Source organism: Sphaeramia orbicularis, chromosome 12, assembly GCF_902148855.1.
Source record: "Sphaeramia orbicularis chromosome 12, fSphaOr1.1, whole genome shotgun sequence".
Lineage (NCBI taxonomy): Eukaryota > Metazoa > Chordata > Actinopteri > Kurtiformes > Apogonidae > Sphaeramia > Sphaeramia orbicularis.
This window is the reverse complement of record NC_043968.1, coordinates 68,500,332-68,525,629: the sequence shown is the minus strand read 5'-3', so window position 1 is coordinate 68,525,629 and position 25,298 is coordinate 68,500,332. Positions and strand designations below refer to the sequence as shown.

General features: G+C 37.7%; 1 protein-coding gene across 3 annotated transcripts in view; it reads right to left on the bottom strand.

Annotated features, from left to right (window-relative positions):
- The window catches only part of rgs3a (regulator of G protein signaling 3a), a 254,786-nt gene that overhangs the window by 129,724 nt on the left and 99,764 nt on the right, over positions 1 to 25,298 (bottom strand). For all 3 annotated transcript variants that reach the window (XM_030148618.1, XM_030148616.1, XM_030148617.1), the window contains one exon: positions 613 to 747. In XM_030148618.1, the coding sequence (XP_030004478.1) occupies positions 613 to 747 (135 nt within the window). The remainder of the gene's footprint in view (positions 1 to 612; positions 748 to 25,298) is intronic.

Genomic DNA, 25,298 nt, shown 5'->3' with positions numbered 1-25,298 from the left:
ATCTTACAATACTTTGAGTTTTTCTCCTTTTTTTTTCTCCAAATGATCCACATTTCCCTTGAGTTTTTTTTTTTGTTTGTTTTTTTGTTTTTTTTTACTGTAAATTAAAAATGCAAGTAAAACCTTCAGCATGGATGGAAACACATCTAGTGTAATTGTAATTCCAACAGAGCCCATCCTGTGTGACCGTAGATCAGATATCAGACCCAATAAACCACCACAACTTATAAAACTGAAAACATGGAACTTGGCAGATCATAACAGAGTTTAACCAGATCTGTCAAGAGTTGTATTTGTCCAAGCAAATGTACAAAACACAGTATCATAAACATGCTTTTCTAAGTAAATGCAATCAAATCAATCCCGAGCAAAACCTGATACTTCTGCAGCAAAGAGCAACTATTCAAATCCAGATGTATAACTCCTTAAAATGACAAAACTAAGTGAAAATCCATAATGATGAAGTGAGAGTTGCAGACAGAGTGTGACGTTCAGGGAGCATCTGTGGTGGATGAAATCTATGCACTCCCATGTGTTCATGTGTGACTCATGTTAGATCCTCATATGAAAATGGAGGTGGTCCAAGACGTGGGTGTTGAGTATGAAGCCTACCTGTTCGAAATGTGAAATGGGAGGCTCCCTCCTGTAAAGCTGGAGTTGCTTGTCAATGTTGTCCTTCAGGCACTGACACACACGGCGCTTCTGGTCTGCTGAGTATGCTTCCAGACTGAGCAGGCAGTCACACTTCTACAGACAGAAAGGGGAGGGAGGGAGGGGAACGGGGAGTGGTGGACCAAAAGACAGCAGGCAGTTTAGTGGAAAGTAAGAATGGATGTAAAAAAATAGAAAGGCAAATCAATGTTTTGCTTTGATTTTTCTAATAATTCCCATCAGTGTGTGAGATTTAGTAAGACCTCGTGGTGAAGTTATAATACCCCTCCCTCCCCACTTATAGTGGCCAAAAAAATGAAAAGTTCCTAATGTTTATTTTATCCCTTCCATGCTTTTTTAAAATCAAAACTATACCTACTGATCTAGCATGTTGCACAGCACTTAGTAAAAATTTGAACATGAACAACCCGCCTCCCTCCAAAGTCTCGCCTGCTTCCCATTGCCTGACTGCTGACGCTCCCCTCCTCCCCCGACGCACGCGGTGGGAAGCAGAAGTAGAAGCGGAGGTGTCACGGACCACTCCGGCGTGGCCTTGGACCCCTCCCTCAGCAATCATCCACCTGCCACGTGCTGCACAGCCACGGCTCCTTTTTCACTAGGAGCTGTATTTAAGGGTCTTGTCTGTGGATGTGCAGCGCTGGATCATTGTCGTCACTGCACCTCATCACCCCACAATAACCCAGAATTCATCACCATCCTTCATTCACCAGACTCTTACTGCTGCAATCAGGTTTTTCTGTTTGTTCCCCTTGGTTGTTGTTTCTGTTAATAAATCTGTTTTTTTAACCTTCAGCACCATGCATTTGAGTCCTATCCATTCACACCCCATGAAAGGAGAAGCAGCGCGAGCAAAACCAGTCAATGGAGTCAGACTCAGAGGTATGGCCTGCCATACAGAGGCACCAGTAACTGATGCGGGTCGTAGCAATGGATGACAGACAGGAAGCTCTGCCAATCATTTTATCTGGACTGAATAAAATGACTGGTCAGACTTTTATCAGAAATATATGACAATTAAACATTTTTGAGTTTCAAAACCTTTTAGTTTGCCACATGCTTATTAGGATGATTTTAATATTACAAAAGAAAAGTGTTAAAATGCCAGATCATACAGCATAGCTTTAATGGGATTAGAGGTGAAAGTATTAATCTATTGACTCAAATGGATTACAAAAAATAGGACCAATGACCCTGTAGCTTACCGGCCAAATTGTTGTATGAACCCTCTTCCTATCTCTCATAATGGGAACATTTTTCAAAGTGGCACCAAATCCAGAATCAGATCCAGATCCGAATAATTTCAATACCTTGTGTTGACATCACCATAAAGAAGCTGTATACCAAGTTTGAAGTCAATCAGAATTGTAGTTTCGGAGAAGAAGACGATAGAATTTTTTTCCCCATAAGAGCCCATGTTAAATTTTCCGTAAGTTCCCGGATCCAGAGGAAGATCCTGATCAGTATGTGGCCATTATGTTTGTGTCATCTCCCCATCAGGACTGTACTGTAGAAATTTCAACTTGATATCATTTATATTTACTGAGTTATTGCATTGATCCACTTACTATCTCTTATAATGGGGAAATTTTTCAAAGTGGCACCAAATCCAGAATCAGATCTGGATCCAAATAATTTCACTAACTTTTGTTGACATCATCATAAAGAGGCGGTATACCAAGTTTGAAGTCAATCGGAATTGTAGTTTCGGAGAAGAAGACGATTGAAAATTTTGTAACGGACGACGACGACAGACGATGAAAGACGACAGACGCCGCCGACGGACACCGCATGACGACAACAGCTTACGGCCTATCGGCTGATAAGCTAAAAAGTATTTCATTATACTTTTCTTTAATCAAAGCTTTGTTTCCTAAATTTTGCTGATGCTAAACATTGATTCTGCTGTTGTGTTTCACACGGACACACGACACCAGGATCAACACAAACAACAGGGAGTGTAGCTCAGAAGAGACATGGACAAAATGGCAGAAAATGTCTATATGTTCACTTTTCTACACTGAAACCATCAGTTACCCTTTTAAACTTTTAAGCTTTCACACAAACATTACAAATATATCTCTTTATTTTTTTTAGTTGTACGTTAGTTCCATCTTCAGTTGTCAGTAAGTTGGATCTAAATGTGTTGAAGACTGCAGTGCACATTTTGTTTGTAGATGTCATCTGACTTGCTTGTTGTTGTTTATATCTATAGATATTTTTATGTATATACTTTTATACTGTTGGTGTTTCTATATAGATAATTTTTGTATATCCCTTTATTTTTATAGCCGGTATGGAAAAGAAAAAAGGAGCAGTAGTCAGCAGTTGGTTAGCATATAGATATAGTAGATATCTGACAGAACACCATGGCTAACACTTCACTAATGCTAATCAACTCCCACTGTAGATATAAATGACTCATTCTACAGTAAAGGAAACAACTGCTGTTATTTTCAAATCATTATACAGTAATAAAAACCTAATCTGAATATAATGTGTATGTTTCTGGAGTTAAATTACTCTAAATCTTACACAGTAGACCTTAAAGTGCATCAGTAGTGTTCTTTGGTCTAGTGCATGATATGTAGTTACAGAATGCATCTAACTGAAAACACCTAAACTCACCCCGTCCCGCAGCAGCTTCAAAAAACACAAAAAGTTCTCGGCAAGCTAGTGTTAGTTTGGTCAGTCAAAGCGAGATTCCATATTCAAACATAGTAAGAGCTCATAATGCATAAGTTCTTTTGGAGGTTCTGTAGAAACGTGGCAGCCCACTCACCCTATAAGCAGCTCATTAAATGGTATTTATTTTCAGATCATTTCACACAGGAAAATGGAAACATAATTATTATGAATACTGTACTAATTCTGTAGTTAAATCCTTTTAAATCTTGCACACTGAACCTTTAACGTACAAGTGTGTGTCCAGTTGATTAAAATAAGCACAGCATCCATATTTGACAGTGTTTCTGACCCTTTTGTAAAGTAACTGTTATCACCCTCATGCCTCATCTCAAACGTCTCTTTTTGCACTTCACATTCAGTTGTCATTTTAACTTGCACAGCCCTCTGGGAAGCAAAACGCAAGCATTAGTGAAATTAGATAATGGACAGAGCCCACTTTAGGCAGAATTTGATACGCTGACAAAACGACTACGTGACCAATGGCAAGATGGTTCACCTCAAAGAGAACAAATCAATACAGCTTTGCTGGGAAATAAATATTTGACAACTGCTGGTTAAGTTAGAGATGGCAGAGCTTGGCCTAAAAGCTTTTCACTCAAAGACACACACACAAACAAACACATATACATACATATACCCCTCGGCTAACTTTCTAGGACATCCAGCTCGATATCACCAATGTCAACATTTAATCTGCATTGGATTAATGGCCCTATTTATGTGTTTGTAATTCTAGCAATGCTGTCAAAAATAATTGATATGTTCTCAAAAAACCCATTTATAACAATTTTTGCTCTAAATGCTAATATAGAAACATCTTCCAAACAGATTGTTCCAAAAAGGGAGAGCTAATGGGAACATTAGTTCTAGGACACAAAGACTTGGTGCCAGTCCTTGTCACTGTAGTCCAGGAGATGACTGAAGGCTGTGGTGTTTTTAAAGGCTGAGTGGCAATTAGAAATTCTTAATTTAATTTTATTTCAGCACCACATTTCTCAGACTATCATAGCACTCATTCAGTGAGGGATATAAGTATTGAACTTTTACTCAAATTCAGCTCCAATGCAGCAGTTAACACACATCCATGCACATTTCTGCAAATCATAAAACTGTAAAGTTATGTTTAATATGTGTAATGACCAGACATGGGAGTAAGCAACTCTCAAGTCTTAACCTTCAAGTCTCAAGCAAGTCTCGAGTCATTTGTAAGAGTCGAGTCAAGTCAAGTCATAGCTTAGGTCAAGCAAGTCACAAGTAAAGTCGTAGAAATATAATAAGCTGGAAGGCATCCATCTTAAATTGCTGGACTTTTATTTGCAACAAATATTTCAATATGTTGCAAAAAACATTGCATCAAGGAATAAACTTGAACAAGTATGACTTCTATGTTCATTTGTCCTTTCGCATACTGTATTTTAGTAAAATTTTAGTCTGATAAGCTGGATCAATTTAAAACTAAAATATCAAAATGATTCAAACTTGATGTGGTCTGTTATGCCAACAGTAAGCTCTTGGCACTTTTGACATACAGAGATGGAATATTAGCTAACGTCAGGTTAAAAAGAATAGTACAGCTAGCGACATTACTTACTTTTCCTTATGCAGTCTGAAATGCGAACAGAGGTGAGACAGGCTGTACCCCAGCACACCTGTGCTCCGGAATCAAAGGGCCGGTGTATATGTGCAGCATGTAGTGTACATATGAAGGCACGGGCATGGATTCTGCGGCAGCCACCACGGGTCCCACGGCTTCATGCCACAGGTGAATATGGCACATAGTTGCAGCACCAGTGTCACCTGCGGCACCCATGGCATGTAGCCGCAGCACCAGTGGCACAAAGCCACCCAGGGCGGCTGCTGCAGAATCCAGGCTAGTGCCTCCATATGCACCTGCTGCCTCTGAGGCGCAGGGGTCGCTGTAATCAAAACGTCTGCGGAACAAGAGGTGCTCCTTTTACACAGCATTCTGGAATCATGATTCCACCTTTATTACATCTCTGTTACTACCTCCAGACGTGCTTCAAAGCTGTGATAAAGGTGGAACCAAATGATCCCAGCATTTAGTTTACACAGACGTCATTCTGGAATAAAGGCGAAATATTCCCGTAACAGAAGTGCTGTGTAAAAGGGGCTTGTGTGTGTGTGTTTGATTCTATACAGTGTTTTTAAGTGGTTTCAAGAGGGAAGCACCCTACATCGCACAAACAAGAAAACAACAATTACTTGTGCTGTGCAAATGTTTGATAACATTAGCCATTCTGCCATGTCAGTAAGGTCACATTTAGCATTAGCATTTAACCTATTACTCCTCATGCTCCTGCATCTCCACCTTTTTGTCTGAACATGGTCACTCAAAAAAAGCAAAAAGAAAAGTAGTTCAACAATACGGTCTATGGTTTCTTGTCTACTCACATCTTCTTCAAGTCTAAGAAATGAGGAAATGATGTGAGAGAGGAAAATACGGAGACAATTAAGGGAACTGGGGTATGCAACACCTTTCAAAATACACAATATTTTCACATTTTGATATGATTAGATTTGTGTACCTTTATAATGTAGACTACTGCTGATATGTGGAATTCATGGCTGAAAGGTCCATGAATGTCATCATATTTCCTGTGAACTATAACATACTTGTTTGCTCATTTTTTTCTTCTCATGTTCCCATCTATCATGGTTGTTCTGCTTCTGGCAAAACATTTGTGAGAGACATTTTGGGGCACAGACCAGTCTATAAATAGCTTTTGTTTTCCATTTGGTGTAAGTCATCAGAGACTGAGTGTCCTCAGGCTTTTTCTTGACTTTCAATGCCCTGGTCAGTGGTGAATGATGCTAGTTTGTTCGCTGGCTGCCTTGCATTTCTACGCATTTTTTGCACTGTCTCTTGGGCATTCTGTCTATTTCTGTGTCACTCGATGTCCGGTTAAAGACAAGGATGATCCCTCTGTTTCACGATAATAGTACATAGGGTTTGGTGTTAAAAGCCTTGTCCTCATGACTGACAATGCAATATAAAAAAAAAAAAAAAAAAAAAAAAAAAAAGAAGCATTTAGGGTCTTTCTACAACCTGCATTAATATTAGAAGCGTTGGGTCAGTTTTACCTGGATGTAATATAAGATTTATTTTACATAGTACATTGTTGTGTTAATGCAAAGTAACAAGGATAAGTGGAAAACAAATGCTTTACATGCACAAAACACACGCACCCACACACACACACACACACACACACACACACACACACACACAAACACAAATAACAGCAAACAGAAGAAAGTCAACCAAAGGAAAAACACTTGAAGAATAATGAGCGGAGAAAGGAGACAAACTGGAGAAATTAAAAAAAATGAAGAAATAAATTGACAAAAACAAGAAGGAGGAACAGGATACAGAATGTAAGCATTTATAAAATCTAACCGAACTGTTTTCAATTGCTCCACTGGATGATGAAACAGTGACTTTTCCAGAGCAGACAGAAATCAATGTTAATGCTCTATGATATCCATCATTTGGACTGAATATAAGTCTATAAAAGGTGTAGCAGAACCATAACACACAGACACACACACACAGACACACACACGCACACACACATGCGCGCACACACACACACACACACACACACACAAAACCTACTTTAGTATAAACAACCATCCCTGGGTAAACACTTCTACTACTTCGATCAGTGAAAGCTCATACTGTAATTCTCATGTTACATCTGGGTGAACACCCAAAGGGTTACATGATATAGCCTAGTCTTTGGCAGCCAAGGTCACTGAAAAATCTTTAAAAAAACCCAGTGAATAAAGTGGAAAATGTGTCACTGAATCTGTAACCCTCAGCTTCTGGAAAATGCTATAATAACATAGACTGTATCTAGCATGTTCTGGCTGAATTTTGCCATTTGTGTGCATCATAATAACCTGGAAAATAGAGGCATTTTAAAATCACTAACATCTGATCTGTGGAGAAAGGTCAATGTCGTCTGATCTATGTGAGTCAGTCCACATTGTTCCAGGCTGAAATATTTTAGAAATTGTTCGTTTCATTGAGAGCTTTTGATGAAGGTCCATGAAAAATTAATACCAATGACGATAGAAAATGTTGTAATGGTTGTATTTTCTCCCAGAGAATATGAATTAACATCAACATTCATATTACTAATACTAATACTTCATCATGTGAAGTAAAGCCTCACATTTTTATTTGTATTTTTTTATTGTGCAAACTGCTGTATGGTAGACACAACTTAAAGATAAATATATGTTTTACAACTTAAACATCGCTCATTTTTCAAAAAATAAAAACTTTTGACTAGAAAAGCACAGAGCGCAGACCTCTGCCACGGCAGATCACTGACCCCCCCCCCCCCCCAACACCACCAAAATTTAATAATTTGTTCCCTGTGGCAGTATCAACATTTCCTGAAATTTTCATCCAAATCCGTCCATAAGTTTTTGAGTTATCTTGCACACAGACAGACAAACAGACAGGTAATTACACATAATTATAACATGGCCTAAATACTCTAAGTGTGAGACCTCAAAAAGCTCAAATCCAGTGCTTTAATCGCTGCTCTTGACTCTCTGTGGCAGGACCAGGTCCTGTCATATGTGGATTGTTACTGTGTTCATAGTGTTACAATCATTATACATATAATAATAATAATAATAATAATAACTTTATTTGTATAGCACCTTTAAAAACAAAGTTTACAAAGTGCTTTGACAGAGGGCACAACAGCAGGATACACGAAGAAAATAAAAACACTAAAACAGAAGCAACACAATTAGAGAGATGTATGAACAAGTTAATTATCAAACAAGATCAAATTTAAAATTAAAACTAAAAATTAAGGTTAAAAAGGCAGTAGACATCACATAAAAGCAATTCTATAAAAATGTGTTTTAAGAAGTGATTTAAAAGATGTTACTGATTCCGCAAGCCTTATCTCCTCGGGCAGGCCGTTCCAAAGTTGAGGGGCCCTGATGGAAAATGCCCGGTCACCTTTTGATTTAAGCCTCGACTTCGGAACAGCTAGGAGCCCTCTGCCCGAGGATCTAAGGCTGCGTGCTGGCTCGTAGTCAACTAGCATTTCTTCTATATAACTTGGGGCCAGGCCCATTCGAGCTTTAAAAGTGATCAGTAAAATCTTAAAATCAATTCTAAAACATACAGGGAGCCAGTGGAGGGATGCGAGGATGGGAGTGATATGATGGTGTCTGCTAAAACCAGTGAGAAGCCTAGCTGCTACGTTCTGGACCAATTGGAGGCGAGACAGTGATTTTTGGCTGATGCCGGACAGAAGAGAATTACAGTAGTCAAGTCTGCTGAATATGAATGAGTGGATGATTGTCTCTAGGTTGTGGTGTGGGACTATTGGTTTGATTTTGGAAATAGTTCGTAGCTGGAGAAAACAGGATTGGATAACTTTAATAATGTGTAGTTGGAAGGAGAGGTCTGAGTCAAATATTACCCCGAGATTTCTTGCGGTGGGAGTAATGTTTGAGGAGAGGGGACCGAGGCTATTTTTTATTGCAATGGTGGAGTTTGGTGGACCGAATAGTATGACTTCTGATTTGGAGCTGTTTAGTTGAAGGAAGTTCTGGGCCATCCAACGGCTTACATCATTGAGGCAGTTAGACACAGCAGCTAGGCTTCTGGGGTCATCCGGTCTCAGGGGCAGGTATATCTGTGTGTCGTCCACGTAGCAATGAAAGGAGACGTTGTGGCATTTAAAAATCTCACCAAGTGGGAGCATATAAATAGAAAATAAAATCGGGCCTAAAACTGAACCCTGCGGTACACCACAGGCAATCTGGGCTTTGGAGGATGTGTGGTTGCCTATGGTGACCGCAAAGGTTCTGTCTAAAAGGTAAGAATAAAACCAGCTAAGAGCAGTGTCTCTGATGCCAACCCAGGTTCTAAGACGTTCGATTAAAATATTATGATCCACAGTGTCAAAGGCGGCACTGAGATCTAAAAGAATTAAAATAGTGCTCTCTCCTCTGTCAGCTGTTAAAAGAAGGTCATTGGTAACCTTGAGGAGGGCAGTTTCTGTACTGTGTAAAGCTCTAAAACCAGACTGAAATTTCTCAAAGAGGTTGTAATGAGACATAAAAGCTAAAAGCTGGGTTGAAACTACTTTCTCTAAAACTTTAGATAAAAATGGGAGTTTAGAAATAGGTCTAAAATTATTAAGATCAGAGGGATCAAGGTTTGGTTTCTTTAAAAGGGGTTGGACCACAGCATGTTTAAAAGAAGGGGGGGACAGTGCCTTGTAATAAAGACTTGTTAATGATTGATAAAATACTGGGTCCAACTGTGTCTAAAACCTCTTTAAGAAATTTAGTGGGGATGACATCAAGACTGCACGTAGCTGATTTCATATGAGAGATTATTTCAGTTAAAAACGACAGTGAAACTGGTTCAAAATTTTTAAAATAACTAAAAGTTTCCCTACCTGTATCTAAAATACAATCTGGGGGGGTGATTTGTCGCCGTATGTTTTTAATTTTGTTAAAAAAGAATTTTAAGAACACCTCACACATGTCCTGCGAGGTGTCAGTAAAATGACAGGGGGAAGGGGTAATGATCGAATCTATAACCTTAAATAAAATTCTGGGGTTAGAACGATTCGCTAAAATTAAGTTTGAATAAAAACGTGCTCTTGCTTCCTTAACTGCTTTTTGATAATTTTTTGTTGCAACTTTCCAATTTTCTAAAAAGACATGTAGGCCTGTTTTCTTCCATTGCCTTTCGTTTCTCCTACAGTCTCTTTTCAGTTCAGCAGTGGTCTCATTTAGCCAGGGCTGTGGTGAACTCTGGGATTTTTTAACTTTAAATGGAGCGACAGAGTCCAAGACAGTTTGGCAGGTTTGGTTAAAATGGGATACCAGCTCCTCTATGTTAAAATTAGGATTAAAAGCAGTTAAAAAAGCAGTATTAAAACGTTCCGAAAACTGACTAGTAGACACAGAGTTAAAAGCACGACGACGAAGGGGTAAATGGTGACTAAAAGGTGGTTTGGATAAAATAACATTAAATAAAATTGCTTTATGGTCCGACACACAGATATCCTTAAACTCGAGGTTGTCAGGATTGAGACCGAGATGAATTATAAGATCAAGTGTGTGACCTTTTGAGTGTGTGGGTACACACACATATAACAGTGAAGCAATGGCTTAAATGTTGCAAGATATAAGATATAAGAGCAAGTGAACAAGTATAACATACAGCTGGGGATTAAACTCAGATCCATCATTTTTAATGTTGTGAAATGGGTGATTTTTTTTTTTTTTTTGTAAAAAAGAAAAGGCATGTACTAGACACTGAACTGTAGTATTAGGGAAACAAATATGTGAATATGTGAATTTTGGTAAAATTTTGTTAATTTAGTAATTGCTATCTTCTTAAGAGGAACCTGAGAAATGAAATTAAACAACCATTTGAAATACACAACAGCAAATTCTTTTAAATTGCATCAAATCATATAGTGTTGGATCTAATTATGTATCATTGCAATAGAATTTATATTGTATTACAGTTTTACTTAATATATTTGAATATTTTCTGCTTTCTTACCTCCTCTGTGACAATAATGTGAGTATCTTTGAGTTTTGGAAGAGACAAGATATTTGAAGATGTCAATTGATGATTAATGAACTAATTGAGAAAGTAACAGAGATAAATCAGTTGTAGCCCTAGATCTTTATGTGTATCTCATCTGCCTCAATGATGCAGATGCACATCTAAGGCACAGTTAAGACTGATTTCCTCACAATACATCCTGCACAACACTGAACGGAGAACAACAAATAATTTACTGTGTATTAAATTTACAATCATTATTTCTGCCTTGCTACTGCATGGTGACATTGCATGGTAATGAAAAATCTATTTCATTGTGGAAATAAACCCCCCTTGAAAAGCCAGGAATAAAAGCCAGTTTTTGCAGTATTAGTAGTGGTAACAATAAACAGTTCGGGTATTCTGCAAAACTGAAACATCAGTCCAGTGGAATTAAAAGGCAGCTAACCTTCAGTTATGTAATAAAAGCACATATCATTGTTAACAATGAGCCTGTTTACATGACCATAATAGTCTGACAACTAGGAGTAACTGGATGACTGTAATAATCAGATCTAAAGCATTTACATGCACTTAAGAAATGCAATAATCAAAAAACCTGGTTTAGACATTCCAGTCCATTATCAGATTTGTTTACACATGCACAGACATAAAATAACTAAATAAATCAGATTAACCTGTATACATGCAGGAAAACATCAGAGTACTGGGGAGAAATCCAGGTGTGTTAATCCAATTTCTCATAATCAGATTACTGCTGTTATCTGATAAAACATATAAAATAGTGCTGTTTACAAGGTCACTTAAATAATCTGACAACTCCAAAAATCGGATAATGATCAGAATATTGGTGCGCATGTAAACAGGCTCACTGTTTACCACACACAAGCCAAGAATCCACAAACATTTGCTTTACAACATTAGACAATGGTGCATTTTAAGTTCCATGACTGATATTTATGCAACCAGTTAAAAGATGTCTTTGTATTTCCATTTTCTATATCCATGAGTATTAATAATTGGAGATGAGTAATCTTGTGAAAAAAAATGGCTTAGGTTTTCCATAAAACACTGCCTCATACAGATAGGTTTTTCCAGGCAACTCCCCACTGTACCACATTAGAGAAATCACATCTGCCACAGAGTAGTCCACAGTCCCGGTGGGATGCATGCACCTGCATCACACACACTCACACAAAACCACCAATAACCCTTCTTTACAATGTGGACACACTACCCGTCTCAGCTCACTATAAATAGAGCCTTTGCTACATGTTTACAAGATACAAACATTCATAAACAACTTCAACAACACATGAAGGAGCAGCTGGGACTCAAGTCCAGGTCTCAGGTCCTGATCTGTCAGTCTGTTCACACAGTCTTCATGTGTAAACATGAAGCGCATGCTGCATTACATAAATCAATTACTGACATCATGTAAACGTAAAACAAAACTAATAATAATTTTTAAAAAAAACAAAAAAAAACATGACCTATATTAAGGTCCTTGTTACTGTCTGTGATTATACCAAGGACAATAACACACTGTTGTCCTTGGTCCATTCTGTGCAGTATCTATTCCTGCACATTATTGCATCTATTTGGACTACTTTTTCTCACTTGTACGTCATTGCATTACATCAGTTAAAATAATCACTCACGTCAGCAAACAAGTAAAATGTTGACAGCTGGTCACAGAGCACATATTTCAGGCAGGGATCGTCTGGAGCCAGCTGGAGCCCTCTGCAATGTTGGCACTGCAGTCACTTTCACAGAGAACAACTTTCTTTTTGCTTCATTCAAATTTGAGCAACCGCTTTGCCTTTGGGACGCTTTGCCTTTTGTTCGTGTGGAACAAAAGGAGCTTCTAAAGCGGATTTTTCTTGATAAAATTAAAATGCATCCTGTTCTCATTCAGACTAAATCTGCTTCAACATTTCCAGTGTTTTGGGTTTAAAGATAGCTCAGTGGAATCTCCCAGAGTCTGGGGAAACTGATCTGTGGGGACTTTCATGTTGCTTCTTGGCCTTTAACAACATCCGGTCAGTTACTCTTGTATTTTGTTTGGAACTGGAATACAACTGGAACTGGAATACAACTATAAATCCATATGTCCTTACCAATTGATAATGTTCTAAAATGATTGTTATTATGGGTAAGGGTTCCCTTTCTTGAGTTGTTACTTTTGTCTCTTTGTGTATATAAATCCACCCATCCAAGAGATAAACACCAGAGCTAATGAAACAAAATTCAATGAATGGCCACTGGCCTTCCATGGAGTGGCTAAAAATACAGACAGCATTTCCCCTTAATCAGATTGATTAAAGTGCTCCCTGGGTGAAGCCCTCCCCCTGAGCCATCTGGCAGATGAGTTTTCACCGTGTCACTGGATTGCTGTCAACACAGCTCACCTAAGCTGCTTCAACATTAGTTAGCATGGTTTCAGTGACAGCCAGTGTTCCTGATACTGCACACTGACAGCAGCATCCAGGGGCCGGTTTTCACAATACCTGGTGATCATTTCTAATGTATACACTCCTGAACAAAATCTCAAGGCTAGGGAAAAAATTACAAGAATTCACATTTTGCAGTGATGGATCATAAACAGGTTTTAAGTAGAGCTTCAAAACACAAAAAGAGAAAACTGGAGCAAGAGACAAAATTGATTGGACATGCATTTTAACTCAAACAGGTGGGTATTATCTGCCATGCGACACAAATCAAATTAAATACAGAAATCAGGATAAACAATAATGCTTAAAAGAACTTTCCACTACCCAAGTCAATCCTTAGCATTGTGTACTCAAGATTTATCTTGATCTTGATACCCATTTTGACCCAATTTTCACCTGGTCCCATGTTGTTACTCGTCCACTGTCTGATTAGTTTGTTAACCCTTACCGACATTCATCAAATGTTAGCTCCATATCACCCTTGCTTTTATTAGTTTAGTCACCTTATAAGACTACTGTTATTTCAGTTATGATAGGAAAATGACCGTGGTTGTTCATATTCAAAAAGCTGATACTCCTCAACCAAGTCTCACCCTGAAGACTCTTATCAGTCATGTTTTACAACACTAAAAACAATAAAAGCATTGAATAATGATTTGGATTTAATGTTTTTTCTACAAATAACGTGCAATGATCTCATTAAATAATATTCAATTCCCCTTCATCCTTACTGAAATATTAGGAATCATTTTCAGGTGGCTTCAGGTTCTCATGTAGCATTTGTAAAAGTTACAGACAACATGATGATTGGCTTGAAAATCACACGTCCACAGATCCAGTTGGTCTGACCTTTAGATTTAGAGCTTTGACGATAGCACACAAACTTCTGCCCTTCCACAGATATCTATCTATCTATCTATCTATCTATCTATCTATCTATCTATCTATCTATCTATCTATCTATCTATCTATCTATCTATCTATCTATCTATCTATCTATCTATCTATCTATCTATCTATCTATCTATCTATCTATCTATCCTTTCTCTCTATTTAACCTTTCCCATTTATTATAATATTATCCACTGTATTTGGTGTTTTTTCAGTGAAAATTTGGTATTTTCCTTTATTTAATTCACTGGTCATGGCCAAGGTTAAAGTTAAGGTTTAAAAAATAAAAAAAAAATAAAGAGAAACTGAAGAAAAAACTTTTTTTTTCAGCAAAGATATTGATAACTGAACATAAAACAAGTGTGTCCATCCACTGTCAATTATCATACTCCATGGGTTTCACTGGTGAATCAATGTTATAGAAGATGACAGTGTTTCCACGTTCACTACGGAGTCTCTAAACATCCAAATGGGTCATATCTGATGACCATGAAAAGATGACAAACTGCATTTTACACTAATTATTTACATGCAGTGATAGGATTAGTGGATCAACAGGTATTAAACATTTTACATCAGTAGATGGTTTTGGCTGATGGTGGCTGTTCGTGTCTTTAATGGGTAAGGAAGAAAGAATGATCAATCATCTCAGTTCCAATGGAAATAAATTACACCAACTTTTCAAACTCAAAATAAACTAAAACTAACAGGGCCCTATTATATGATGAAGAGCAATAAAATCTGAGGAAGCTGTGCACATTAGAAATGAAAGTTGTTTTTTTTCTTTCTTCTACACTGTCACACTGCGCAGCATGAGACCCTATTCGTCACAGCCCATACACTGGTGCTAAACATGATATCATGACTTCTCTCTCCATCACATCTGAGTTAGTTACGGATCAAACCACCAGCACATTACAGCCCTATAATCTCATCATTTTGTCCCATCAATAGCATGCAAGTATGGCCATTTCAGTTTGACTCACTACCCTTGATGCAACGCTGGCAGATCTCAACAGTCAGCTGTAGGGTTTCACTACTGAGCTTTACACCAGAGAAGTTAACAGCGTTATTTCTAGTTTTGTTAAGAACAGCTAATGGTACTTAAAGTGAAAGTTCTAGGTTACTTTTTTTTTTTCTAGATTTATGTGTGATGCTGATTTTTTTTTTTTTGTTTGCAGACTGTGTACGCTATAAATGTGTAAAATCATCAGCTAACCGCAGCAGAACATTAATAAAAGTATTGTTTATCATTTGTGAAGAATCCCTCATTGCTCTCCACCATGTTGAAAAGGTCAAAGGTTATTTTCATTTCGGCAGCTAGTGGATCAAAACTTTTTCCCAGTTAATACAAAGTGAGGAAATTCGTAACTAGTATTTACCATAATTCCCATAGCACATGAAGGCAGGATCAATCTCTCACACCAAAACTGGACACAAGTCAAGATTTTAAAAATTGACTGTAAGGTTTTTACTCTTCATTACAACTCTAAAAAAAAAAAAAAAAATCACTTCTCCATTACAGTACAATTTGCACATCACACATTTACAAAACTCCTGTTAATATCTGCTATTTTTGACAGATTTGGATTTAAGAAAAATATTATTTTCCTCAGGTCATAATGCTGTTATAAAATCACATTTAACCAGTGTGTCCATGCAACTGACACCTGGGTAGTCAGTCAGCAAATGAAATGTGAAATGAGTAAAGCAGCAGCTATCAATTGTTTTTGTAATCAATGAATTTAACGATTATTTTCGATTCAATTAAACAATTATTTGAATAGGCAAAAAAATTGTAAAATTGTGAAAAAGACATGTCAAAAATGACAAACAACTTGTCCTTTATTCCAGAACCAGCTGAACAACAACCACAAAAAAGTATAAAAGTAAAAGGATATATTTAAAAAAATCTATATAGAAATAAACATAACAACAGTATAAAAGTAAATATAAAAATATCTATAAACAACAACAAACAAAGTTAAATGACATCTACAAACAATCTGTGCACTGCAGTCTTCAACACATTTGGATCCAACTTACTAACACCTTAAGATGGAACTAACATACAAGTGAAAAAAAAATAAAGACAAGTATTTGTAATATTTGTCTAAAAGCATAAAAGTTTAAATAAGTACGTGATGGTTCCAATGTAGAAAAGTCAACATATAGACATTTTCTGCCTTTTTGTCCTCATCTCTTCTGAGCTATGCTCCATGTTGTTTGTGTTGATCCTGGCGTCATGTGAGTCACAATAAATGTCCATGTGAAACACAACAGTGCAGCCAGTGTTTAGTGGCAGCGAAATTAAGGAAACAAAGCTTTCATTCAGGAAAATTGTAATGGATTTTTTTTTTTAATTATTGATTTGAGTTCATTAATCAGTAATTGTTTCAGCTCTAGTTACAAGCGCTGGTTTTGAAGAAAAGATTTGCCAACATTTGCCAACACAGAGGGTTAAGACGGTCCTCTTACTTTATGCTTATTAAACAAATACATCCTTTTTGTTTCTAAGACACACAATGATAAATCAGAAACTTCACCCCCCCCCCCCACAGACACACACACACCTACACCTACACATACACATATACACACACACACACACACACACACACACACACACACACACACACACACACACACATATTTATAGTATTAAATTGAATTGAATTTCATCTCATCCCAGTTGCTTTCCCACACTCTTTCATCTATTTCTGGTTTGTTTGTCTGCTCCAGCTCTGAGCACTTCTGTGGTTTTGACCAAACTGCCATGAAAATGGCATGTAAACTGGAATTCTTAACCCCAGTCCTCACGGCTGCTGAGGAGGATGATAAGCACATGACACACCCCGGAGAAACTTTTCTAAACCCACACTGTCTCTGAAAAGTTTTCCCCTCATTTTATTGCTTCTTTTTATAGCACCGGAACTGTTTAGTGTGTTTTCTTTTTCCCAGAGTGATTACACAGTGAGCTGATCACTTCACTTTGTCACATAATCCTACCTATTGTGTGTTTATTGCATAAGGCTTAAACACTATTACAGCCGTAAGATTAGATCAAAATTTATGTGCATATTTTCCATTGAAATCATTACTGTGACATGGGAATGTGGATGATAAATAGTTTAGTGATCATCATATGAATGAATAGATGCTTTGAAAAGCTTTTTATTTGTGAATCAGTGTTGCAAATGGCCATAATTTCTTGATTCAAGAAGAAGTTAAAAGAAAATATAAAAATTGTGTGAAAAAAAAAAGAACTTCAAGTCAAGTAGAAATATGCTGAAAAATATACCCTCCCAACATGATCCACAGGCAATAACTCTGCATTTGGAGGTGGTCTGGGACACAAACAGTGATCACTCATCAATAGAGGGTGCTAGGGCTTCGCCCCACCTGTCTCATATGACGAAGAAGATGGCAGGAATCAAATAAAATAATTTTACAAAATCATGAATATTTAAATAAACAAGTAATACATGATACAGCCCATGAGTACCATGTATAATCTGCTTTCATGTGTAGTTTAAAAATGTTTTCAGTCATTAGTGAACAGTCAAGTGACGTGTTAGGCTCTCCCTTTACCATAGACTCTTGCTCAATGGTGGAGTGGCTAACCAGGAGATTCGGGAGGATTCCCGATGGGCCAGCTCATGTCAAGCTCGAGTTTGGGCCGGTTGGATGGGAAAAATAATTTTGATACTTATCTGTCACTTATCCAATCTTCTTATTGCATTTATTCTCCATTCAACTATGTATTCATTCTCCATTCATCTGACAGTGCAGCCCCTACATCGCAGTAGAGTAGATGGGTTGTACCATCTGAGGGAAGTCTTCCCTCCCAAATGTTTCAGTTGGTTTGGCCCATGAGTCGTCTTTTCTGGAGTGTTAGTGTGAGTCAGTTGGTAATGACGGAGTGCAGGACGAGGCCAGGAGGAGCCAAAAGGCAAAGTTAAAGTAAAGTGAAGCTACTGAGGAGTTTAGTGTAAACCTAGTGGATTTCCCTACCGGTGCCCCCCCCCCCCCCCCCAACGTACCTTATTATGAAGGAGTGGGGAAGGGGGCATGGAAATTCACTGTTGACATTACATGCTGCTTGATATTGATACTTATACAGATTAATGTCCCCCATTTCGGTCTCAGCCCCCCCCCCAGCTTTCTCGTTCCTAACACCTCGCGACGGTGTCCCAATGCCCCCTGGGGGATGGTACCACCCCTGTTGAGAACCTGTGCTCTAACCCAAGGGTGAACACACTTTTTTGGCTTGTGAGCTACTTTCAAAATGACCAAGACAATAAATCAGTGGATAACACTAATGATTACACTGGTCTACAAGGAAAATGCTTCCAGAATAAAAGTAATGAAATTTTACCACATGAGAGTCACTGATAAAGAAAAGTCAAGTCAAAAATGCTGGTTGGCTGAAGTTTCCAAGATACAGCCTCGGGTCAAAATGTGAAATTCAAGAATTAACGAGAGAATAGGTTTGACTCAAAAGGAATGTTTGTCTCAGAGCTACAAGATCTACTTCAAAACACTGTCTGCACATTAGAATACATTCACTTTACAGGTTCTATTTAGTGGAAGATTTATAAAACTATTATATAAATGTACATAAACCAATATATATATATATGTGTAATAACACTTTATCATATACCTTGAAAACATCAGCAAACCGGCACTTTTGTCATTTATTTTCCAATTAATCTTATTAAACTACGTAACATTTAGCACATTTAATCTCTGAAGCAAATCATTTCTAAAAAATTGTAGACCAGTGTTATGATGTGGAGATCGGGGTTCAAATCCTGGCAGAAGCAGTAACAACAATGTCAGCCCATAGTTTAACTTCCATTTTTTTAATGACATGTGATCTACCTGTCCTACCTTCACCCCTGGTCTAAATACATTGTCCAAACTATCAGTGGAAAAGACACTTGCCAGCAACATGACTGACTTTAACAACAGAGTTATGGGAAAATGTCCATGTTTGATGGATAGACAGATGAAATTTATAAAAATAAATGACTGAAAACACATACTGTGCATTTTTATTTTTATTTCTATTCATATTTTAAAATAGTGGTGTATGTGCTTTGGCATATCCTAGTGGTGATATGTGGTTATAGTATAGCATCCGAAAAGTCTTCCATTAGTCTGAAAAGGAATGAGTGAAGGTAGTGAGTGAAATACATACAGCTGCTGATAGTCTGTCTGTACAGAGCACAGTGAATTATATTAGCAAAAAAACTTTGCAAATCCGTCCAGTTCAACTTGAAAACAAGGGGTGCCGGGTACAACAAACCCCACCCCTCGCACGTATTTTGCCCATTGTAAGTGAATGGGAAGATTCTAAAAAAATATCATTAAAAATTTGAACTTTGACCTACCTTTCCCAAAATGTAATGACATCTTTTCTGGGTCGCTGACAACCTACAAACCCAATGTGGTATGAATTGAACCAATAGTTTTGCTGCTGAAGTGTTAACAAAGAAACAAATCAAACCAAAAACAATAACCCTTGCCACCCCTTCGGGAGGCGGGGTAATATGGAGAGCAATTTGTTTCTTTATTCATCAATCAAAAAGAAAGGATTTGCAATTAAAAAGAAAATATTTGCAACCAAAAAAGAGATTTGAGATCAAAAGACAGTAAGTGGCCATCAAAATAAAGATCATTTTGCTTATAAATCAGTCCTCTTTGCTTGTGAGTTAAAAACTTTTGCTTGAGACTTCAAACATTTTGCTTGAAAATCACTCCTCTTTGTTTGCAACTTCAAAAGTTTTGCTTGCAAATTTAACTGCACTTAATGGGCGGGGCCTACGCTGATGGATGAGAGAAGAGTTTCTATTGGTGGGTTTGACCTGGCTCCAGCGCCGGCTCCAGCTTCCACGTTAAACCGACTTCTCAGTTGTGTTATGTTGCTGGGAGGTCAGTTGATAGTCTGTTACTCTTTAAAATTGAATATAAGTAATGAATTACACTAAATAGCGTAGGCTACAACCTGTACATTCACAGCCTGAGCAGAGTACGGAATGAGTGAGTGAGTTACAGGGAGGAGTTTACAACATAGGGCTGGGATTTAAACATATGTGTGGACCGGAACCCACAGTACCAAAACGTCACGGTTCTTAGTATACCAGAAAACACACCCAGAGCAAATGTATGATGCTTTTTTTTCTAGCTGATGTTATAAAACACACACGCTGCTACAGCTGTGCAACAGATCAGCTGATCGGTGCTCAGATCTCCAATATCCAACTCTTTCAATACAAAATACAGCCGAACGCCAGGTTAAACAGACAGGAACTACAAATCAGTGGTGCTGAAATGTGTGTTTTTGTGTTATAACACACATTCTACATCTCGGCGGCGACGTCATCATTCTAACGGACAGAGCTCCAGGAGAACCAAACTTAAACCTAACCCTAAACCTAACCATGGGGCAGATACAGGCTGATGGGCGCTGATGTGTCGCTGCACAGCTGTAGCAGCGGGTGGGTATTTTATAAAATCAGCAAGAGAAAAAAGCATCATACAGTTGCTCTGGGTGTGTTTTCTGGTATAGTAGGAACCGTGACGTTTTGGTACCGTGGGTACCAGTCTACACTAATGTTTAAATCTCAGCCCTATGTTGTAAACTCCTCCCTGTAACTCACTCACTCATTCCGTGCTCTGCTCAGGCTGTGAATGTACAGGCTGTAACCAGTGCTAGTTAGTGTAATTCATTACTTATCAGATACATTTCAATTTCAAAGAGTAATAGACTATCAACTGACCTCCAAGCAACATAACAAAACGGAGAAGTGGGTTTAATGCAGGAGCTGGAGCCGGCACTGGAGCCAGGTCAAACCCACCAATAGAAACTCTTCTCTCATCCGTCAGTGTAGGCCCCGCCCATTAAGTGCAATTAAATTCACAAGCAAAACTTTTGAAGTTGCAAACAAAGAGGAGTGATTTTCAAGCAAAACTTTTGAAGTCTCAAACAAAAGTTTTTAACTCACAAGGGAAGAGGACTGATTTATAAGCAAAATTGTCTTTTTTTTTTCAATTGCCACTTACTCTCTTTTGCTCTCAAATCTCTTTTTTGGTTGCAAATATTTTCTTTTTAATTGCAAATCCATTCATTTTGATTGATGAATGAAGAAACAAATTTCTCTCAATAGGGTAATAAAGCTTGTGCCATGTTTGAGGCTTTAGAAAGTTTCTTCATTTGCATATAGAGCAGGGAAGTGATGGGTTTTTCTGCGCTCCATTTTCCCTTTAATGTCCATTTTGTCTTGTTACATCTTTTAGACCATTAGCGTCTTGTTATGGACAAATCAAGGTATTTTCTTTTTCGTGCTAGTGCTCCTGTCATTTAGGCTAAACTCAGTCTTGATGATGGAAAAGCATGCAATGTTGCAAAACAAAAAATGATTCATTCCCTCAAATATGTTCTTTTTTTTTTTTTTTTTGAGTGATCAGAGTTCACTCCATGGTTTCTGCTGCCATCTTGAAGCCAGTAGTTTGTGATTTCACCATTGCCATGTTGACTTTTTGGACACGGACATGATCATAACTAACTTGAACTAAAGGGATGGAGCTGCAGAAGTGCAAGTGGTCATGGATGAGCTGACACTAATCCTGCCTTCAAGTGCAATGGGAATTATGGTAAATACTAGTTATGAACTCAATAACTGCACATGAACGCCCCTTCATGTTGTATCTTCCACTGGAGAACTAGGAAAAATTTTGATATGAGCGGTCAAAATGAAAATAACCTTTGACTTTTTCAACATGGCGAAGAGCAACGAGGGATTCATTGCAAATGATAAACAATACTTTTATTAATGTCCTACTGCTGTTAGCTGATGATTTTGCACATTTATAGGATACACAATTTGCAAAAACAAAGATTTTACAAAAAAAAAAAGAAGACTTAATACATCCAAAGCTGTTTTACCCAAGTAGCAGGTCACAATAAATTGTGTCAGTCAATTTCATTTCACTACGACAACAAAAGCACTTGAACACACTCCTAATTTTGAATTCACTATTGGAAATGATCATCCTCCCGAGAGCACCTGAAGGAAGCATAAATCCTAGACTCTGTAAATCAGTGAACTTCATCAAACATTTGTAAAGTCATGTTAGAGCCTTCTATTAATCATAACTACAGTCTGTCAAGAAGACTCTACAGCAGTGTGTTTCAACCTTGGGGTCATGACCCCACTTGGGGTCTCCTGGAATTCAAATGGGGTTGCTTGAAATTTCTAGCAATTGATTAAAAAAACAAAAAAATAAAAAACGTATCAATAAAAAATGCATGGTGAGTTGAGAGAGACAATCATAATACATAAAAGACATGACAAACTGTGAAGCTGAAACTGAAGCACTGTGGTACTGTTTATCTTTCAAATCTTCACTGTGGTCGTTTTAAGATGCTGCAGCTCTTTCATAATTCATAGTTTGAGTTATTGTTTTTTCAGTATTAATTTGCAGCCTTGTAAATACAAGCTGAACTGACTGTACATATCCTGACCAAGGAAAATAAAATTCTCACTTTGCGCAGTAATCTCCACCTGGCTTTTCTGCCCCCGTCAATAATAATATACATTATATAGCCTAAAAGTCATCTAAAATTAACATTTATTTGCAATATAGTACAGCAAACTATTACATGATCAAAAACAAACTACTTTTAGCAAAAAAAAAATGTCTGGGGTTGCAAGAAATTTGTGATGTTAAAATGGGATCATGAGCCAAAAAAAGTTGGGAACAACTGCTCTAAAGTCTGACACAGTAACCTTTAATTTGACCTGAGATCTATCAGCATACAAATACATACAGCATACAAATTCAAAGATTTTAAAGACAGACAATCAGATCACTTATTAGAGGTTCCAGAATCTCTTGGTAAAAAATACTGAATTGAAGAACAAATTCACTGTAAGTCTAGGGTAGCCAGAGCGGTATTCACACTTTAAAATACGTTGGCAATGGCTTCCCTTTGAAGTTTGAGGTCCTTCCCCTTCAATGAAACTCTACTGAAATATTGTAATGAAGTCTTAAGGCCTTTGGTATTCCCTCCCTCTGTTAAATAGCATTTGCGCTTATATTGTTTTAAAAATGTGAAATTAATAATTTGTTTAGGAATAACATCTGCACATGATTCAATCTAAACCACTAAATAATTCAGATAGTGATTATGAGTTGCATTGCACCTGCTGAAATGAAGAGATAAACTGCAATCGGTGCAACTCATCAGAATTCATTATTCCTTAAACCAATGAAGCTGCAGAATCTGTTGGTGGCTGTAGATCTATATGCAATCTTATCTCTAACATAGAAGTCTTCAAGTGATTCCATTTAGATGTACAGCTACTGTCACTGCAGTCCCGATGATGTGCACTAACATATTAAATCATCGTAGAGGCAAAGTACGCTTTAAGTTGTGGCTGAAGTGGGGGTATAAGAGGGTACATCTGGGTTCAATCAGGCCCATGAGAGACCGGTCCTCACCCTGGCTGGGTTATGGATGGCTACCATAAAGCAGGCATTTTGCTGACAAGGGCCCCTGGATACATATCACTCACACACTCATTCATCTCCACTCTGCAACCGACAGCCTCTAAGTCATGCAGTCGATGAAGCGCCCAAAAGCAGAGAACTCAAGTGCAAAGAGAGGTGAATAGACAGATGCACTCGAGACACTCACACACTGCAAACAAACATATTCAGCTACAGTCACTTGAAAAAAGCCTGAAAAGGTTGCCAAACTGAGTCAAGAAATCGGATTGAATTTATCCTCAAATGTCATAGGGATGCCACAGTACATTAAATAGACCAGGAATACGGTGATCATTTTGCTGTACGAACTGAATATTTGCAAAGTGCAGTGCAATGCAATGTGAGCCTGATAGCACAGCCCCCTTAGTGTTCAGTCACCTCAACCTCCACACTGTGAATTCACCTAGTTTGGTAGTAATCTCCCGTATTTGGTGCTTCTTATTTCATCTCTCCATTGCCACATTTCCTGTGTCACACAGAAAATAAACTCCTTTCTGAAAGTGACAGTCCACCTGGAGTTCGATTTGCAAATACAGTTACAAGAGAAAAAATTATTTTTACAAAAGTGATATGTGATAAGTCGAAGACATGCAGCAGGTCATCTCTGTAGACGATGTGATCTCAGTAGTGTCATTGTGGCTGCTGTGTTTTGGGCAACAATTATTCAGGGCGTGATGGGCATCAGTGGTGAATAGACACGTGCCAATTAGACACTAATGTGGACAACATTGATTTCTGGGAAATAATGATAAATGAGTGACAATGCACATCTCAGTTGGCACTTATGGAAACACATCAGTTACCATTAGTAGAACTACAATTATTTGGTCAGTTTTTCCACATTATAACAACTGGAACGAACAAGTCACAGGAAACGCAGATCAATTCAGATCCATATTTCCTGCTATTTTGTTTTCTGTAAACATTGTTCCTTCTTTCAATATAAAGAGATAATTATTCAACTTGTGATTTTCTTTAGAAGTTCAACATAGTTGTCCTTCAAATGACCTTTAAATATTCTGTTCTCTTGTAATATTAATTGTCTCTAGATTGTTTTTTGGCATTGGATGTTCAAGTTCATGTTTGAAAATGTGTTTTTCGTCATCTTTTCAGCAATGTTTGTAAATTTGTTAAACAGTTCATTTGTCTTGGATCTTTTCCTCATAAGACAACCTGATGGCTTTATAAAGCACATTTACGCCAAATGTTGACTACTTTGACACAGTGGAACTAGAATTATTTCAAAAGGTGTCGACGCAATGCCGTATGGCTTAGCTTTCTCTTAGTGAAGTATGTAAATACATATATCAATGAAAATCAAGAAAAATGATTTTCAGAAAGAAAAGAAGTCAGATGGCTGTTAATCAAACAGAAGAAGTAGCTTGTGGATTAATCATCCATCTCTTTTGGTAAATAAATACTTATTCTATTGTAAAGAAATGATT